The sequence below is a fragment of the Nylanderia fulva genome, unplaced genomic scaffold, assembly GCF_048542155.1.
Source record: "Nylanderia fulva isolate GAGA-0341 unplaced genomic scaffold, ASM4854215v1 Scaffold60, whole genome shotgun sequence".
Taxonomy (NCBI): domain Eukaryota; kingdom Metazoa; phylum Arthropoda; class Insecta; order Hymenoptera; family Formicidae; genus Nylanderia; species Nylanderia fulva.
In genome coordinates, this window is record NW_028190699.1 from 777,307 (window position 1) to 797,530 (window position 20,224).

The window sequence follows — 20,224 nt, forward strand, 5'->3', positions numbered from 1 at the left end:
TAAAATGTATTATTTTAATAATATTATTAATAAACAACGTTATTGTAACATTATCAAAATTATTTTAAACATTTAATAATAATTATTAATATCGCATTATTATCATATTTTGTATACATATTTAACATGTAAAATTTTTACCTCACATAAATTTAAGGAATATACGTTATTAATAATAACAATTAAAATTGCAATTACATTAATATTTCTAAAAACAAAAAAACAGATGTATATATAATACATATAATAAACTTTTTTACAAAATATTTATAAAAATATGTCACATTACTTTGGTTTTATTTCGTTAAAATTATCCAATATATACGTCAGTATAATTCGATTCTTCGCATGCTTCGTAATGTGGCGATAAATGCCACAAGAATATTAAAATATATAAAAAAAGTAAAATGTACACAAAATAAAAATATATGACAAGCGACGAGTGTTAAGGATATCGCGACCGGTGACACAAAATAATAAATAAATAAATAAGCGTCTAGCATGACGAAGGTAGATTATGATTTCCGAACAGAATAAAAAGCGAAAGTCTTCAAAATAATAGATAGACTAATCACCTAAAAATAAAAATAAGGTCGTGGAAAAATCGAGAGAATCAAGACGATACGCGGCCTCGAAGGGCAGATAGATTTTGACTCGCGCTCGCGATACACGGTTTTCCTCGGTGGAGAGTAAAAGTCTGTATTTGATAATCCGAATAAACGCAGTAAAAGACAATATAATTATAACACCTATTAACTATTCCGTCTTAACGATCCTCTCCCGATTCGCGATATTGATAGAACAATAATTAACGAACTAAGCCACACGCTCGCCCAAAGTAATAATATGTAAGAAACTGTTAACGAGAAATTGATATTCCCGTTTTGTATAAATGTGCTGTTTATTACTTTCTCTCTCTCTCTCTCTCTCTCTCTCTCTCTTAAATACTTTTTCATGAAATCATTATCTTCAATGCAAGTCAAGTATTCCAAAAATTTAGTACCAGTTTTTTCAAATCCTGTGGTATACATTGATCGCCAAGTGGTCTCATTTATCGTAGTTATCATCAAACTTCTACAATATGTCCATGCCGTCCACCATGGCAAAAGTCCAAAATATAAAAAGAATCTAATTTTCTTATTAAAGATTAGCGTATCAACTCATTTAAACATTATAGGAGATACATAAGGAAATTTGATTAAGAAAAGCTAAAAATATATAACAATATTTACCTGTCTGTCATAGGATTTTCGAGATATTGTTTTAATTTTTCGTTGGCTTCCTTCATACGAGTGATTTCACCGAGAAAACATGCCCATCTTGCAGCTTCTTGTCGCAAACATATTTTAAGTTCGTCTATATCATCAATTTCTTTATATTTGATTCTTCTAAGTATCTTGTTTAATGTAACTCTTATTCTTTTCTAAAAATCGTTAAATATATATTTCTGTGTTAATATGTTTATAATTATAATTTATTGACAAAGATTTTCAGCACCAGCTATATCCAATAACAATGTTATAGATCAATATTATTAACAGTAATGAAAATTATACATTTTGGAGACTGTTCTTCGCGTGAATGATTATTCAAACTGAATTTGTTTACGCATTTATTTGCGACGTGATAATATGTAAAATTGTATCGTTGCTGGATATATTTTTCAGATTGTGAGTATTTAAATTATTTGTGATAAATGAGAGTATATGCAAATATCTGAAATGTAACACTTACATTGAAATCTATTAATATTTACCTTAAAACTCCAATTTTCTTTTTCCAGCATTGCTACAGGAATAGTATTAAACATGTGTTCCAGAGCCTTAAACATAAGATACCATGCTATATAATCTTCTTCTTGAGACAAATACGATATGATATTCCAGATTGGCCTGCTATCATTAAATGAAATGCATCATCGATAATTTGTTCACGATTAAGAACATGAATTGTCTTAAAATAATCAGAGTTTAGATAAATTGAAATTCTTCGCCAATTCTCATTATCATAGTTAACGCGATAATATTCTGTCGAATAGTAAATAAATTCTAATAATTTTTATTATTTTAATAATTTTATAATTAATATTTTCCAACATTTTTGTTTATATAAATTATAAATTAAAAACGCATTAAAAATTTAATAAAATGCAAATACCAATAATTAAAAACTTTACGGCCAACTGACGAGCAATGATAACTGTATATTAAAAAATGAGTTTATTATTAACGTAAATTACAATATGTTCAAATTGTATGTATAATTTTAAAATAGCGGTATTGTACAACTAAAAAAAAACAATACAAAATAATATCAGAAGAAATGAAATAATAAGAGACATTATATAAAATTTGTATTATTATAAATTATTTAAGATTTATATAATTTTATTTATTTATATTATATTCTGTATTGTGTATTACTCACGTGCTATTTATATATGAGCGAATGTGTTTCCAAAATATTTCTTTGGTAAAGGCATGTTGCATCATGCGCAGTATAAAGGGTGCTACAATTTACATCGAAATTATAAATTAGATATATTATAAATATATATTTATTATAATGGTTATACGTAAACATAGTGATATTAAAAAGAAAATTATATATATATATATATATATATATATATATATATACACACACATATATATATATATATATATATATATATATATATATATATATATATGTATACAAGGTATAGTAATCGCATAAAGGTAAATGTCTTTTATTGCTATACCGTTTTTTTTTCATATTATTTTAAAAGTAAATTTCTCGTTAATTCTTACAAAGATAGCAAAACATTAAAGGGCCATTCAATTAATATCCTCTACACACATATGCGCGATTATTACCGGACACTGTGTGTGTGTATATATATATATATATATATATATATATATATATATATATATTTACTTTAAATATTAATTAAATATACATAAATATGCACGTATGTGTGTACCTTAATAATCTCATTTTTTTAAATAAAATCCAGATAAAGAATTCATTATCTTATAACTTTACAAATATTTTTATTATATTAATAGTTCAAAATTTACGCGGACTATTTAATTATATTACGTTATACCTCTGATAGATTCGCGAATTTTCAATAAAGTGTCATCTCGTGAAATAGATTTCCACATATGATAATCATCATCCAAATAAAAAGAAGTATGTTGATTTTGAACAACAAATAAATTTATTATTCGATTATCTGGATAAATCTGTAAAAAAAAATAATAATTAATATATCGATACAATCGCTCTGAAAATACTTGCGTTAGAAGGAAATACTAATATCATTAGCGGTTCGTCTACGTTAAAAAGAAATACTTTCTTATTTTGAAATACACATACAAATAAATATAATAATAAAATCTAAAATATTTAAAAATATCAGCTAAAGTGGGAGGTAATCAAAAAATTTTTTCATACTTTACATTATATTTATATGAATGTAAATATTTAAAAATTATTTTAAAAAAACAGTTTAATATTGTATACATATGTATAAATTGTTAAATGTTTTTAAAACAATTTAAAAAGAATTTATGCATTTTGTAAAAAGAATTTGATGTACGAAAATTTTGCTATATAAATGCTTAAGTACATATATGTTATCGTTTCCGAGAAAGTGGGAGCGTGATAGCGTTGAAAATATTTAGAATAACCTTATTAACAGCATTCGTTGCAAGCAATGTAGTAAGAGCTTTATTAAACCAAGAAGTTGATCAAAACGGAATGTTCAGATTATAAAATCATTGTTGTGTCACTTTATGTTTTACTAATTGAGCTACTTCGATTTTATGAGCAAAAGGATATAAATTTCGATCGTAGATGATATCTGTTTCGCTGAAAGTTATATTGAAATGTTAAATGAGAACTTTTATAGAAAATAAAACTTTATTTTTGTTACATAATTTTTTAATTTTATTGTTAGATGTACGACTTACAAACTCATGGGTATAATTTAGCAAATCAGTATTGTAAATCGTACCAAATAATATTTCTTTAAATATTTAATTTAAGTATAAAACAATGATTTTGTGTTAATGCGTATATCATTGATAAAGAACTATATTTTTAAATGAAGAAAAAATGTCATTTCTTTTATAGGTTTATTACAATTTTAACATTTACTTTAGGGGATACGATATAGCATAAAAACTTTTCCCTTTATGTATATATATATATATATATACAAAAAATATGTATATATATATATATATATATATAATATACATATATATATTTAATGTATATTAAATGCATATGCAGCTTATTATGTAATTGTGTGCGATAGCTTTTAAATAAACGCAACGCCAACTAACGCCATCCTATGTGAAAAATTGGAACTTGGAATTTTTATGTAGACATATATATATATATATATATATATATATATATATATATCAAAAGTAGTCGACGATGATGACGACGGAGACGTTTCTTACTTGAAATTTTCACGATAGAGACTTTGCACATGATTACTCTGATTATATAGCACGTTAGCGTAAAAATAAAAACACTTTCATTATATAATTGAGACCCAATCTTTCGATTAAGACTATTTAAAACTCGATTCGTTCAGCAGTTATATGAGAACTGAAAATATCGAGTACTCTCAACTGCCTGACTCGCGTAAAGAGACACGACGTGTCTTTTTCTTTCTTTTTCGGACTTAGTACAAGACACTACCGTGTCTCTTGATTAAAACAACAAACTTTAATAAATAATAATCCTTAAGGTTGCCAGTAATAATTAATAAAAAACCACTCCTCAACGTTTAAAGTCGACCAGACTGGCGATAATTTATTATAAATAATTATTTGAAATACAACGTTTCGGCTGTCATTGCAGCCCTTTTCAAGTACATCTATAAAAAGTTCCATCAAAATAATTATAATTTAATACACTTATTCGCAACAAATAATTATACATTTAAAAACAAAAATGTGTTACATACCAAATTTAAAACAGTAAATCAACTTCTATGCAAACAACCGACAATGTTAACGCTTGTTTTGATGAACAATGCAAGACTGACAAAAGTAAGCACATAATAAATAGATGTTAACTGTTCGCAAGAATCTTAGTCACTAAGCGTTAAGAAAATAGAGACGAAACTAGATGTGTCTTTCGTAATTTAAATCGTCATAATAAAGTCAAATAAATAAAAATAAATAAATAGGTGGATATAAAAATAAAAATAAAAGTAAAAATAAAAACGACTTAAATAACGTCAAGAACACGATCATAAATCCCACTAAAATTCTCCGTATCTTTCTGTAAATTAATACTTTTTCCTTGTTTTTTTATGTAAAACATTTCTGCAATTTCTCTTTTTCTTGTTTATTTTTCTTCATGCAGAATCACCGGAGAATCCCAACGGAACTCATGATCGTTGCAAGTCCGATGCAAACTAACGACAGAATGCAATGTCTTGTCTTTTTTTATGTTATTTCTATGTTCTTTAATGCGCGTTTCTAAATGTCTCTTTGTCCAATATAAGCCGAATCGCAATTCGCACATTCAATTTTATAAACAACATCAGTTCTTTTTAAGTTTTCGATCCCATCTTTACCTCTTTTTATCAATGTGTCCAATTTTTTTGGGACAGTATATAAAGCATCAATTCCACTTTTATTAATGCAACGCGTAATATTCTCGCTCAGATCTTTAATGTAAGGTAACACAATGCAATTTCGCGTATCAAATTTATTTCGATTGGGCGAGTTAAGATTACCGCCAAATTTAATCGCTCGAAGTCTTTTATTAATGTTTTGTTTATAATTGTTAACGGGTAACAATTATTAATAAGAATTCTTTTGATTAAATTTATATTTTCTTCATGAAAAATAGGGTCAGCGAGTAAAATAGCCCTATCAACTAGGCTTGTAATCACGCTGATTTTATATTTCATAGGATGATTTGACAGAAAATTAATATAGTGGCCTGAATACGTAGGCTTGCGGTACCAATTGGTCGTCAATCTATCACCAATACGTATAACGTTCGTATCTAAAAAAACTCAGAGAACAATTTTTCTCTAGTTCGAACGTAAACTTAAGTCGAGTGTGGAAACCATTGAACACACTAAGCATATCCTCAATTTTTCCCTTCGGAATAATTGAAAAAATATCATCGACGTACCTAAAATAACAATAGGGTTCGAAATCCAATTGACGCAAACAATATGATTCCAAATCGTCTATAACAATGTCAGAAAGAATCGGAGACAATGGAGACCCCATCGGAGAACCGAAAACCTGTTCGTAAAATTTTCCGTAAAAAACGAAACTCGTTGAGCGCATAACCGTGTCAATGGCGTGTAAAAACTGCGCAAGGCTAAACGAAGTAAATTGTGAGATGTCATCCCATCGGTTTTCTATTGCTATTTTAATTAATTCCCACGGGGTGTTAGTAAAAAGTGAAGTCACGTCCAACGAAATCATAACATGGCTGTCGTCGATGTTTCTGTCTTTAATAATCTCCACAAAGGACCAACTATCCTTGACATGAGATCGAGGTTTATTGACTGCATTTTGTAGTATCTCACTCAAAAAGGATGCTATGTTGTAAATAGGACTTCCTACAGTTGAAATTATGACGCGGAGAGGGTAACCTACCTTATGAATCTTTGGTAAACCATAAGCACGAGGCAAATTACCATTCGTACACCTCAATTGTCTGTATGTGTTATCGTCTATTAATCTATTATCCAACCAAGATTTTAATAAATTAGCGACCCTCGTGCTCAGTGACTTCAGCGGAGTTCTATTAAGTGATCTATACGTAGAATCGTCTTTCAATAAAAAATTCATTTTCTCAACATAGTCTGTCCGGTCCATCAGTACAGTAACCTGGCCTTTATCAGCTTTAGTTGCAAAAATATTTTTGTTAGATTTCAACAATTTTGAGCAATCGGAGTATCTATTACAAATGTAATTATCGATGTAACCTACATGTTTTTGTTTACTCAAAAACTTGTGTACCGAACTCGCTATCGAAAATCTCAAATTATCCAGGTTGCCACTGGGAAACTTTCTATGATTAACTTCAATATTCTTTATGTTTTCTAATGCAGAGATTTTCCTATCATCTTTATTACTTCTACAAATGGGTACGCCAAACTTATCACCCAAACTGAGAAACCTCATCACCGAATCCGGAACGCGACAATTGCTGATATTCACAATCCATTTGCTGTAATCTATTTTTATCAATGGATTCCAAACCCCATAATACTTGAGACAAATGTATTCAAATTTGTTTCTTAGACGCCACTTCTCACTATTATTATATTTATGAATGATATGCCCATTGTGATCAAAAAAGCCAACGACAAACTCAAAAGGTAAATTATCAAATAATCGCTTTTCGATATGATTCAAATTGACACGTAACGCACGTAATTTACAATTAATATCTTTAATCTCTAAGTTTAATAACGCAATTTTGCTACGATGCTGGAGACGTAGCCATTTAAGTGTAACATTTCTGCTGTGAAAAATAGTTGATTTACTTGCTGTATTGTTGTTGTTAATATGCGGAGGTAGAATATCCATCCGTCTGCACCGGAGTAAAAATATAAGTTGTTGATAAGATTTACATATGTTCTTCTTCGTCTTGATCCAAGATTTAAGCATCAACGACATTTGCATACTAAATTTCTCCGTCACGTAATTAAAATATCCTCTTTGTAAAACCACCATAGTAAGGTCACGGTGTGATAAAATAAATAATAATCCTTAAGGTTGCCAGTAATAATTAATAAAAAACCACTCCTCAACGTTTAAAGTCGACCAAACTGGCGATAATTTATTATAAATAATTATTTGAAATACAACGTTTAAAAAAGAGAAATTGCAGAAATGTTTTACATAAAAAAACAAGGAAAAAGTATTAATTTACAGAAAGATACGGAGAATTTTAGTGGGATTTATGATCGTGTTCTTGACGTTATTTAAGTCGTTTTTATTTTTACTTTTATTTTTATTTTTATATCCACCTATTTATTTATTTTTATTTATTTGACTTTATTATGACGATTTAAATTACGAAAGACACATTTAGTTTCGTCTCTATTTTCTTAACGCTTAGTGACTAAGATTCTTGCGAACAGTTAACATCTATTTATTATGTGCTTACTTCTGTCAGTCTTGCATTGTTCATCAAAACAAGCGTTAACATTGTCGGTTGTTTGCATAGAAGTTGATTTACTGTTTTAAATTTGGTATGTAACACATTTTTGTTTTTAAATGTATAATTATTTGTTGCGAATAAGTGTATTAAATTATAATTATTTTGATGGAACTTTTTATAGATGTACTTGAAAAGGGCTGCAATGACAGCCGAAACGTTGTATTTCAAATAATTATTTATAATAAATTATCGCCAGTCTGGTCGACTTTAAACGTTGAGGAGTGGTTTTTTAACAAACTTTAACTTTTCGAATTATAAGACGAATAAACTTAATTCTTACTACTTAAAATTGTTTGTTTTCATATAATTTCTTATACTTTCAAACGTTTACAGAAACAAAAAAGGTATACATGTTTTTAAATTTTATCATTTTGCATACTAATATAATTTTATTTTTAATGTAATTTTAAGCACTTGTACTCACTTATAAAAAACAATTCCGAAAACTATTATGCCATTGGCCTAGTTTACATCAAACACTTGATACGCGTATCAATTAGTGTATTTGAACTGGTCAGCCAATAACTGAACCAATTTACTAGTAATTTACTATTTGATATGCGTATCACGTGCTTGATGTAAACTAGGCCATTATCAGGGAAATATGGAATTGCAACATGAGTCACCTTCGTAATATTGTTTGAACGTTTGTTTCCATTCATTTTTAAATGAATGTTTTGACTATCATTATCAACACGTAATAGATAATTGAACACATTGTTGCAAGATACGGCGACATTGCAGATGTGGTATCGAAGTGTGTCCATAATATATTGTACTTATCTTTTTCCGTATTTCGCAATGGCATACTTGACAATGCCGTGCATTGATTACATCCTTCAGATATGTTAAAGGTTGCTTCTACCAATAAATTCTGTTGATCCCAGCACGAAGGTAATCGTTGGGTGTAAAAAATAATTGTCTTTATATTTAAATTCCATGATATATAATAATTATTGAAACATTTATACATAAATAATATATGTACCCAGCACACACAGTATATAAATGTTATATACTCAAGCATGTTACATGTAACGTATATGTTAGTTGTAATTTCCCACTCATAGATGTAACATTTTTAATATTACATATATTACATTGTAGTTATATTGTCATTATATACCAAGATAGCACTGACTTATCATTACATTAATGTGCTATTTGGTATATAATTACAATATAACTACAATGTAATATGTTATATTAAAATGTTACACCTATGAGTGAGAAATTACAACTAACATAAATGTTACATGTAACGTATACGTTATATTACCTGTTATATTCCGTTTTATTATAGCAATGTAACAATTATATATCGGTGTTTACTGGGATACTTCTTTGTGTTTAAGCAGAGTAAGCTTTATAGTGAGTGAAATCGAAAAAAGAAACAATTATCAAATATATGCAATTACCAAATAAATATTTGTTAATAATTTGCGATGCTTACCATAAATATAATTTTTTACGTTAATATTATGTTTTAAAAACATTATCAAATATCACTCAAAATTGTATTTAATTCTATTTACATTGAACAGAATGTTTCAAAATATCAAAATTGATTAGATTGATAGTAGTTATTAAACGGAGAAAAATTACTTAGCGAAAAGATCAATCACGTGGTGTAAAAGTGCTTTTTATTTTGTATAACAATAAATATATATTTTATTGATTCAATATTTATTACGCGCATATAAAAATTTATTTTATACAATTATATTATAATGTACAAAACATAAGTATTCTATTTTGATTTGCCCTCGAGATTTGCATCTCACAAGGGACATGTCACAACTGTCCGGAACCGATTTGATTCTCCTTGAAATATGTTGTTAAATACACAAATCTAAAAGACACGTATTTTTTTATACGTGCGCAATTTGAGTTTTAAGGGGTGAAACACCCCTTTAAAGAATAACGGTATTTTTCTTTAGGATCAAATATCTGCTAAACTATAAGAGATATAAAGAAAAAACGTACAACAAATTTTAATGGCTTGAAGAGTACTTTAAAGTTATATGAACAAAAATTTTTTTTTTTTTTTTTTTTTTTAAAAAACCCTCACCACCTAATTTTTTTTTTCAAAATTAAAAATTTTGTTTTACCTAATTTAAAGCTTATTTTTTTCCAAATTCAACCATGTGTAATAAAGTTATGTTACGAAATATCATTTTCGAAAATTAATTATAAACGCTCCCGTATATACGCTCATCCGTGCTATGTGCGTAAGTAATTACCGTCGAACAATAAAATATATAAAAAATGTTTTTGTATAATTCTTATTTATGTTTTCTATGTATTTATAACTGTGTATTGTGTATATTTAGATTTTTTTAAAAATGTATTTGCATTTTATATTATTCACTCATTATACACATTACAATAATGATATTCGACAAAAAAATGTTTCAAACATAATGACTTCTTGCACCAAGAACATCTTACTACAGCTATATTATTGCAACCTTCGATATCACATTTTGTTAAAGTTTCGTCTAAACTAAAGTGTACTGGATTTTCGAATTCGTCTGGTCTTTCATTCGTATAACCACTTTTAAACCACGAATATTTAAATAAGTTTTGATATCGTGGGGATGACAATTGATTATGTATCAAAGATTGCAATTTTATTATATTATTTCGTTCATGTAAGTTTATATTACTTTCCAACAGTAAAACCGCATCTGAAAATCTTTTAGCAAAATTTTTCCAAATTCTGAATCCATAAACATCTAATGGTTGTATTTTCCCTGTAGTTCCTTTCGGTATTATCATAGTAGTAATATGTGTTCCAGGAGGTGTTAAATCCGAAATCATATTGGGGCAATGTCCAGTCCATGAATCGATAAGAAGAACGCTATTAGGACCAATGTTTGCGAAATAAGCTTCTTCTAACCACATTTTAAAATGATCTGTACAAAATATAAATGTTAATTTAATAGTTTTTTTATGACTCTTATTAAATTGTTAAATAAAATAAGGTTGTTAAAAAAAGTAATTATAAAAGGAAAATACCTGATGTCATTTTACCAGATTTCGATGCTTTTACAATAACATTTTCTGCTTTAAATAAATTTTCTTGTACTCTTGGTCCAAATTTACCATTAGCTTCTTTTAATACAATAAATAAAGGGGACAACAAATTGCCATTACAGGATATTATTGGTTGTATCGTATATGAATGGGTTGTTGATGATATGGATTGCACGACACGTTCTACTTTCTTTTCTCCCTGGTTAGACAATGATCTTCCAGAGTGAAGTTCCAATTGGAAACCACTTTGATCTGAATTGTAAATATTTTCAGATCCAAACTGTTCAATAAGAGGTTTTACTGTTTCCAGAAAATCATCAGCTGATTTTTGCAAATCAGCAGAATCTTCTAATGTTCTTCTAGTGACAAACTTCGTAACTTTTCTTGAAACAATTCGGTGAGACTTCTTAAATCTTGCTATCCAACTGTGAGATGCTTTAAATATAGGATTTAAATTTCCTATTTCTTCTTGAGCTTGTAAAGCCCATCTTTTTAAATCAATATCATGAACCATGAATCCTGATTCGACAGCTGCAGTAAATTTATCATGTGTAAATTTGGAGATGTAAGATAATTTTTCTGTACGACTTCCACCTGATTGTATTTGTTCTTCCCATCGCCTTAACTGACGTTCAGATGAAACTCTTCTAAATTTATTTTGTACTACTCTTAGAGGACGATTCCTTTTTCTGTCATTACTGTTTTCATCAGTGTCCCGAAATCGCCAATACTCAACAGCTCGTCTTTTATAAGAACTATCAAAATTTGTATCATCATTTGAACAATGAGGATGAGAATTTAAACTATCTTCATGCCATGCTTCTTCGTCATCTTCAATTATTTCAAAACTATGTAATTTATAAGGTTCTTCATAATCGAGATATATTTCTTCCGTTACTTCCACCCCATTATAATGAAAAACGCTATCCAGTAATATTTTTTTAATGTTTTCCTTTAATTCCACTTCTGCTTCAGTTACTGGCGTTTCTGTTAAATATATTGAATTTATTGACACCAATAAAAGTCTAACAACGTTAAGCGGATTGATAATCATATTCAAAGATGTTATATTTTGCTTTCTATTGCAATAAAAGAACAGTTTACACAGATATTATTACAACGAAAAGACTACACCGACTGTGAGAATTATGCTGCTACATGAACAATTTATATTAACTTATCAGAAATACGTCATCACATAATCTTATTTTATTATTTATTTTAACGTATTAAAGATTTTATTGTAAAAATTATAACTTATCTGGAACACGTACACATAATCTTATCTTATGATTCATTTAACGTAAGATATAAAATTTGTTTATGCCAAATATTGCGACATTGGTATTCGCAAGATTCAATTAAAAAATAATTTTATTATAAAATATAATTGTTTTTAATTTTTATAGAAGAAATTAAATATTAAAGAAATAATAAGAAAGCAGGGGGTATATTTAAAAAATTCTTATTAATTATATTTAAAAATTTTTTTTTAAATCTAAATATACACAATACGCAGTTATAAATACATAGAAAACATAAATAAGAATTATACAAAAACATTTTTTATATATTTTATTGTTCGACGGTAATTACTTACGCACATAGCACGGATGAGCGTATATACGGGAGCGTTTATAATTAATTTTCGAAAATGATATTTCGTAACATAACTTTATTACACATGGTTGAATTTGGAAAAAAATAAGCTTTAAATTAGGTAAAACAAAATTTTTAATTTTGAAAAAAAAAATTAGGTGGTGAGGGTTTTTAAAAAAAAAAAAAAAAAAAAAAAAATTTTTGTTCATATAACTTTAAAGTACTCTTCAAGCCATTAAAATTTGTTGTACGTTTTTTCTTTATATCTCTTATAGTTTAGCAGATATTTGATCCTAAAGAAAAATACCGTTATTCTTTAAAGGGGTGTTTCACCCCTTAAAACTCAAATTGCGCACGTATAAAAAAATACGTGTCTTTTAGATTTGTGTATTTAACAACATATTTCAAGGAGAATCAAATCGGTTCCGGACAGTTGTGACATGTCCCTTGTCAGTATCACAATCATTTCAAACATTTCTGTTTTAATTATTTGTATATATATTTTATATTTTAGAATCTACGACTACAATAATGTACTACGAGACATTCTGGTATTCTCTATCTTTTTCTATCTTAAGGGCGAATTGGAAATCTTTTGTGTTTTTCCCATTTTTGTGTGTTTCTTTCATGCGCCGAGTCACCAGATAACTGCATAGTGAGAAAAAATACAATAGTTCTTTCGAGTCTATGGGTTTGCAGTTTAGGTTTAGAGAAAAAAAGTACACATTTGGTGTGGGAATATTCTGGAATACACTCAAGACACAAAATCGTCCTCTCTGAAATCGCAAACGTATGAAATCAGTATTACGGTATTTTTTTCACACATATACGTTATCACACAAAAATTATACAAAAATAGTGCAATGGCTTCGATAACGTGCTTACCTGAAGAGATAATAACCATTATTCTTGAGTACGGTAACATAAGTATTGAAGATATTATCAATTTTCGATGCACGTGCCAGCAATTCCGGAAAGTAGCCGATTTCGTCAAGTTTATGGATAAGAAGTTTTTGCAAAGGTAATTGCTTGTTTATGAATATTATTGTAATTTAATTTCTGGTAATTGACCTGTTGCTTAATGGTACATTTCTAAGAAACTATATATACTCCTCATAAAAATTAAATTTATATATATATCTCGTATTTGAGATCTCTATTGTTCCTCAATAAGTCTTAGCAACGGCTAAGGAAATTTCGTGCTTTGTGCACATGCGTAAAACGGCAAAAAATTAAATTTTATCGTCCTCGCGCACGTACATCCGCAGTAGGCTAGTACAGCGTGAATTATATCTTTCTTTGTTATTATTTAATATAAATGATAATATAAGTTATCATTGTTTTTTATCGTTTTATTCTTTTTTCTATTTTAACCGAACAGTTCGATGATAGGACCAAAACGTTCACAAATAATAAATAAATTAGATTTCTAATTAGTATATTTATATTGAAATGTTTTATTTTATTGTTATTATTATTCCAATAAATTTGTAAAATATTATTTCATAAATATAGAATGTAAAAGTAATAGTATATGGTTATCGTTAAATAACAGAATTATAAAACGAGATATAAAATATATTGCTTTGTCTGCTACTACCTTTAGTATTATTATGTATATTCTTGATGTAAAATTTAATTATAATTTAAAATTTTTTTAAGATTGTACAATTTCTACAATAAGGCAAGAAGATTGATATTTCAATGATGTATCCCAGCAAACACCGATATATAATTGTTACATTGCTATAATAAAACGGACTATAACAGGTAATATAACGTGTACGTTACATGTAACATCTATGTTAGTTGTAATTTCCCACTCATAGATGTAACATTTTAATATAACATATATTACATTGTAGTTATATTGTAATTATATACCAAATAGCACATTGATGTATTGATAAGTCAGTGCTATCTTGGGATATAATGACAATATAACTACAATGTAATATACAGGGTTTGTCCGGAAAGTAATGCGTCGCATTTTTTTGTGACGCGACTATACATCGCAGAGCGATGGGACCGGTTGGGGAGGAAGGGGGGTACCCTTAGCTTTCCAACGGTAGGTCGCTCAATTGTTTCCATGCGCTTGGAGGGTTAGGACGGCTTATTCTGTGAACCTCTGCTTAGTGGTCGCGTCGAACTTGTGATGGAGAGAACGATAGAGCAACGCTATGCGATAAAGTTTTGCGTGAAGCTGGACAAGACGCCGCTGGAAACTTTTGAAATGCTCAAGAAAGTTTGGCCCCGGCGGACTTTTTTTTATTTCCTCGGCTGAAACGGGAGCTCAAAGGACAACAGCTCGAGTCGGTTGACAACGTACAAGCTACTTCGACGGCCTCCCTGAACAGCATCCCAGTCAAGGAGTTCCAGAAATCTTATGACGCATGGAAATCGCGTTGGCAAAAATGTATTGACGCAGAAGGGTCATACTTCGAACAATTTTAAGTTGTTTTACCTATGCGATCAATAAATTCTTTTTTAAAAAAATGCGACGCATTACTTTCCGGACAAACCCTGTATGTAATATTAAAAATGTTACATCTATGAGTGGGAAATTACAACTAACATATACGTTACATGTAACATGCTTAAGTATATAACATTTATATACTGTGTTTGCTGGGATCTTTCAAACTGTATTTAAGTCTCAGTCAGAATTGAACGAAAAGACGTCGAATCGATATCGATTCGACCAATTTGATCGATACCAATTCGACATCAATTCGACGTCGATTCGACGCCGATTTAACTATCATTTCTAGCTGGGACATTTTTTCTTGTAATTTTAGATGGCCCAATGGCAAAAAATATTACGATAAAATATCTAAATATGAAATATATGAGCTAAATCTAAAAGATATTTTGGAATTTGAGGATAAATCTGAAGAGAAATCTAAGGAGGAACCTGAACAACTAATAATTATGAATAAAAAATTAAATTTTACAAAAATAGGAATATATAGTGTGAAGCTGTCACAAAATATTATGTCTGAAATACTTGATAAACTTTATATTATGAATGATTCAATAGCTTATATAGCAGATTTTGATTACCAATATCAATTAGAAAATACAATGGCACCTGACTATTACATATATAGAATGGAACAAATAGCTAAAAATTTCGTAACAAACACTTGTATCTCTGATGAAATTAAATATTTGTTAACAACCGAATCTTCACGGTATGATTTAGTATAAATTAAAGTGCTTTGAATATCATAGACTGAAAAAAATATATTTAATGTTCTGTTTCTTTTTTCAGAAGTGCTAATTGCGATCTAACCAAGAGATATTGCTATATGAGATTGTATAATTATTTGAGGAAACATGTGGTGTTTGGAAAGTGGGAAGGATTTCAAGCGAAACCAGCTAAACAACAGCTAATGGAACAAGCTGCTACTATTTTGGCTCAATATCTTCAACCAGAAAAGGATATTTTTTATTCGCGCATAAAAGCATCATTAAATACTATCGCACAAAACGCACGAAATTTGCTTAGAAAAAAATATCCCGATCATTCGATATTTTGGACGTCTGCCGAAAATTTTTCCTATTGGGAAAACAACAATATTAACGATAATTATTGGGACGAAGCGGAAGGAACTCAAATTATGGATACACTGCAGGAATATATATTTGGTGAACTCAACTTTCGATTTAACCAAAAGGAAGACGATGATGAATTGAGACTGTATTGTATAGATAATGTAAGTTATTACAGATTATAATACATAATAATTATAGTCAATTATGCTATAAATATATTCAGTGTAGGGTAAACTCGCGTATGATGACGAATTATAAGGTTTTATTTTTTTTCTCTTGAAAACTAGTTGATTTTGTTGGGCGAGTGATATTTCAATAAAGTACTCTTGATGCGTTGAGAACTGTTTATTACGCGGAGAAGAATCAATAATGAGAGTGTGTCTCTCGATCGGGCGGTCGTCTTATATACCGTCGTCAAAATAACCGACGCTTCAAATCGCGCCAATCACGCGAGGACACGAATTCGACAAAAATCTCAGACGACGAACGGATGAACATGTACGGAAGACATACAATACAAAAGAATGTAAATACCGAGACAATGCCTTATACTAATACATGCCTGCAATAACAAGACGGACGACGGATAACTAAATAAGTCGAGCCCAACAAATAAATGCCAACAATTTTACGAAAATGAAAAAAAAATAAACAAGTTTCAAAAGGAATCAATATTTGTAACGCATATGTTTGAATAATCATATTCTGTTTAATAAATTCTAATAAAAAATTGAATATGGATTGTTAGTTTCATCTCTCTATAATAATAAAGATTAAAAACCAGGGAAAAAGAATTAACAAAAAAGAATTAAAAAGATATTAACAAACATTCTTTTTGATAGTGATAAAAGTCAAGTTACATTTTTTAACTTGTCCATAATTTTAGAAAAAATTTAAAAAATCTGTTTTTTATCTTCTTTAAAAAAGTATAACTTTTCAGATAGGGATAGGATAAACTCGTGCGTGATAGCTGTACCGAAAATATGGCCACAATCTGTAATTTTTCTAATAATCGCTAAATATTACGTTTTTTATTATTCTCAAATATAATCAATATTTACAATAGTATATATGTATATACAATTCGGAATAACAATATAGTAAATATTATATCATGCTCTTATTTTTTACTACCACCAAAATATTTTACATGTTTACTAAAACATATGCTATGACGTCGAATAAATTTTAGTTGAGCTGTTATACTCAACATTATACATAACAAATAAATATAAATTTTAAAATTCTCGTAAAAGATGGACTTTTTCTTACAAATTAAAAAAAAGTTTGTGCGATTTTTTTTTCAAAACACTCGTTCTCCCTTCTCTAATTAATTTTCGTATTGTAATTTCCGAAACAGGTTTTAGAAAATAAATATGGCGATGATGATATTATATTAACAATATATCACGTTGTGGCCAGGAGACTTGGTCTACGGTGTGATATAATTAGAATTACAGGACAAAATTGTATATTTTGGAAACCTAAATAGTAAGTATATTTTATTTAGATTATAAATTATCCGAATTGTTCGATATTTTTACTTTCATTATATATACACACGCACATGTTTACATATATATATATATATATATATATGTATATATATATATTGTATATATATAACTTTACTTGTTTATATATGTATATGTATGTATGTGTATTTATATATGTATAGATGTGTAACTTTTGATTGTTTCTAGTGCCACGAACAGCTTAGAAAATGTAAGGTGTTTTTACATAAATTTTGGCATATTCTCGGATTGTCCTATCGAGATGTCTTTTTCAGAACCCTCTGTATATTACGAAATGTCAGCTATTGAGGTTGGCAATTAATCATAGATGATTTATATTAATTTTAATATTTATTAATTAATGCATTTGCAACATCGAAACCACGAATTTCTGAAACACATCTTATAACTAGAAAAAATATACCATTTCTCACTTTTTCTTTCGTAATCGCAACTTCATCTACGTATACATGTTTATAATTTTATTATCTCTTCCAGTTAGTTGAAAGAATTTTTGAATTTGAAGATTTGACCTGGAAAAATAATATTTTGGAAATGCCACCAAAGGAAATACTATTATCAAGTTTATCTATTTGCAAGGATGAAAAACGTGTATGTTGTCGGCATTATACAATATTAATATACATAAATTGATATATAATCATAAATGTTATTGTTTTCTCTCTTATATCATATTCAATTATGGGCGAATTATAATTTAATTTACTATTATTCTTTTTACTACAAAAGTCCACAATTAGAAACTACATAATAAAAATGATTATTTATAGATTAATATTACAATTTCCAGGATGCATTTGAATTTAATAAATTAAATCAGTCGATTGGACGACCAAACAATATCAAATTTGCAGTTGGAATGATCGTAAAACATAATAAAAATGAAAGTCATGAATCTACAAACGGTATTCGTGGTGTAATAGTAGGTTGGCACAAAAATAAATTTGGCCTTAAAAAAATATTCACCAGCAAGAGTTACGAATACAGATACAAAATATTGTTCTACTGCTATCTTAGGCCTTTCAATACTTACTCGTATTATGCTTTTTTGGAAGCATCCACATATGAACAACCACATTACATAATACTGACTGAAAAGAACACACTTTGTTTCATAAATGAAGGTAAAATCATTGAAACTTATCTTTTTTTTAAAATATATTTATTAAATTACAAACTCGTCTCTTCTATATGCAATGTAAAAAAATATTTTATTTTTTCTGGTTTATTCCAGACTCTTTATTAATTTAGTTATTCTATTTATTTTATTTATCATTTTTATTTGTTACATTTTATTTATTATTTCTTGATACAGTTTATTACTTACAATTAATCGTAGTTATTATTAATTTATTTTTTATTTACTTATTTTGTTTTTTTAATTTAGACGCTCTGACTTTAACAACTGGATGGGTCGAAAATTACGAAATAGGTCATTATTTTTGTAAATTCGAAGACACGCATTACGTACCAAATAAAATGATGGCAGAACTTTATCCGCACGATGCCGCTATAATTGAGGAGAAAAACAATATCAAATACGGTATACAAATGGCTAACTATAAGCACAAACGCAGTAATTAAGACACGTATATTTAATTGTAAATTATACCCATTGTTAATGTAAGTATTATAATGTAAGTATTATAATGTTAGTATTATCAAAAAAGGGCGTACATTTTAATCTGTTTCTGGATAATCTGTAGCACAATTGAATAGTAAATTTAACATAATAATAATATAAATAAAATTACTAACAATTCAATAAAGTGTTCTCTTATCTCATTCAAATATTAAAAGATAACTCCATTTTAAAATCATAACTTTAAAGTATCACACATATTTTCAAGATATATTCCAATTTGTAAATCAAAAACTAAATTCTACTAAGAGTCTAATAAGGCTAACTATTTATTATTAGAATATCTTGTCAGAAACAAAATTTTAGCTAATAAATCATGGAAACGATACGAGATAAAGAAATGACAAGAGTTACAAAAACGGATAATATTTCTGATTGTGAACGAGATGTAACATAAATCGATCAAACTATCAAGGAGACTAATGATAAATATATTCATTTAATTACATTATAAATTATATTGTGAAATATTTAGTTTGATTACATTTTTGTTTTTGATCATCCAACGTTCAGTATGTTAACACATGAATAATTTATAATATCGACTCTGTATTATAATATATTGCTGTCATGACAAACCAAAGTTTTAATCTCAAGATTTCTAATGATTGTTCTGCGACATATATAAAACAAACTA

General features: G+C 28.2%; 3 protein-coding genes across 3 annotated transcripts; 1 reads left to right on the forward strand and 2 right to left on the reverse strand.

The window, feature by feature from the left end:
• Positions 1–6,005: 6,005 nt before the first annotated feature.
• LOC146720816 (uncharacterized) lies at positions 6,006–7,724 on the reverse strand. Its single transcript, XM_085487997.1, has one exon. The coding sequence runs from the start codon at positions 7,722–7,724 to the stop codon at positions 6,006–6,008; it is 1,719 nt and encodes a 572-aa protein (XP_085344123.1).
• A 2,786-nt stretch (positions 7,725–10,510) lies between these two features.
• Positions 10,511–12,453, reverse strand: LOC146720817 (uncharacterized). The gene is made up of 2 exons (XM_085487999.1): positions 11,236–12,453; positions 10,511–11,132 (listed from the first exon to the last, which is right to left on the reverse strand). The coding sequence occupies exons 1-2, from the start codon at positions 12,305–12,307 to the stop codon at positions 10,582–10,584; spliced, it is 1,623 nt and encodes a 540-aa protein (XP_085344125.1). The 5' UTR covers positions 12,308–12,453; the 3' UTR covers positions 10,511–10,581.
• A 1,262-nt stretch (positions 12,454–13,715) lies between these two features.
• On the forward strand, positions 13,716–19,609 carry LOC114937418 (F-box only protein 21-like). The gene is made up of 8 exons (XM_085487998.1): positions 13,716–13,873; positions 15,651–16,046; positions 16,127–16,571; positions 17,771–17,901; positions 18,114–18,234; positions 18,423–18,536; positions 18,736–19,069; positions 19,333–19,609. Exons 1-8 carry the CDS (start codon positions 13,716–13,718, stop codon positions 19,527–19,529), a joined length of 1,896 nt encoding a protein of 631 aa, XP_085344124.1. The 3' UTR covers positions 19,530–19,609.
• The last annotated feature ends 615 nt before the right edge of the window (positions 19,610–20,224 follow it).

What these genes read in the sequence shown, in the direction of transcription:
- LOC146720816 (XM_085487997.1), bottom strand. Translation starts at nt 7,724, where the DNA reads ATGGTGGTTTTACAAAGAGGATATTTTAATTACGTGACGGAGAAATTT.
- LOC146720817 (XM_085487999.1), bottom strand. Translation starts at nt 12,307, where the DNA reads ATGATTATCAATCCGCTTAACGTTGTTAGACTTTTATTGGTGTCAATA. An exon ending in ATCTGGTAAAATGACATCAG is followed by an intron (nt 11,133 to 11,235) that starts GTATTTTCCTTT and finishes TATTTTGTACAG; the next exon opens with ATCATTTTAAAATGTGGTTA.
- LOC114937418 (XM_085487998.1), top strand. Translation starts at nt 13,716, where the DNA reads ATGGCTTCGATAACGTGCTTACCTGAAGAGATAATAACCATTATTCTT. An exon ending in GATAAGAAGTTTTTGCAAAG is followed by an intron (nt 13,874 to 15,650) that starts GTAATTGCTTGT and finishes TTGTAATTTTAG; the next exon opens with ATGGCCCAATGGCAAAAAAT. An exon ending in TTTGCAAGGATGAAAAACGT is followed by an intron (nt 18,537 to 18,735) that starts GTATGTTGTCGG and finishes TACAATTTCCAG; the next exon opens with GATGCATTTGAATTTAATAA.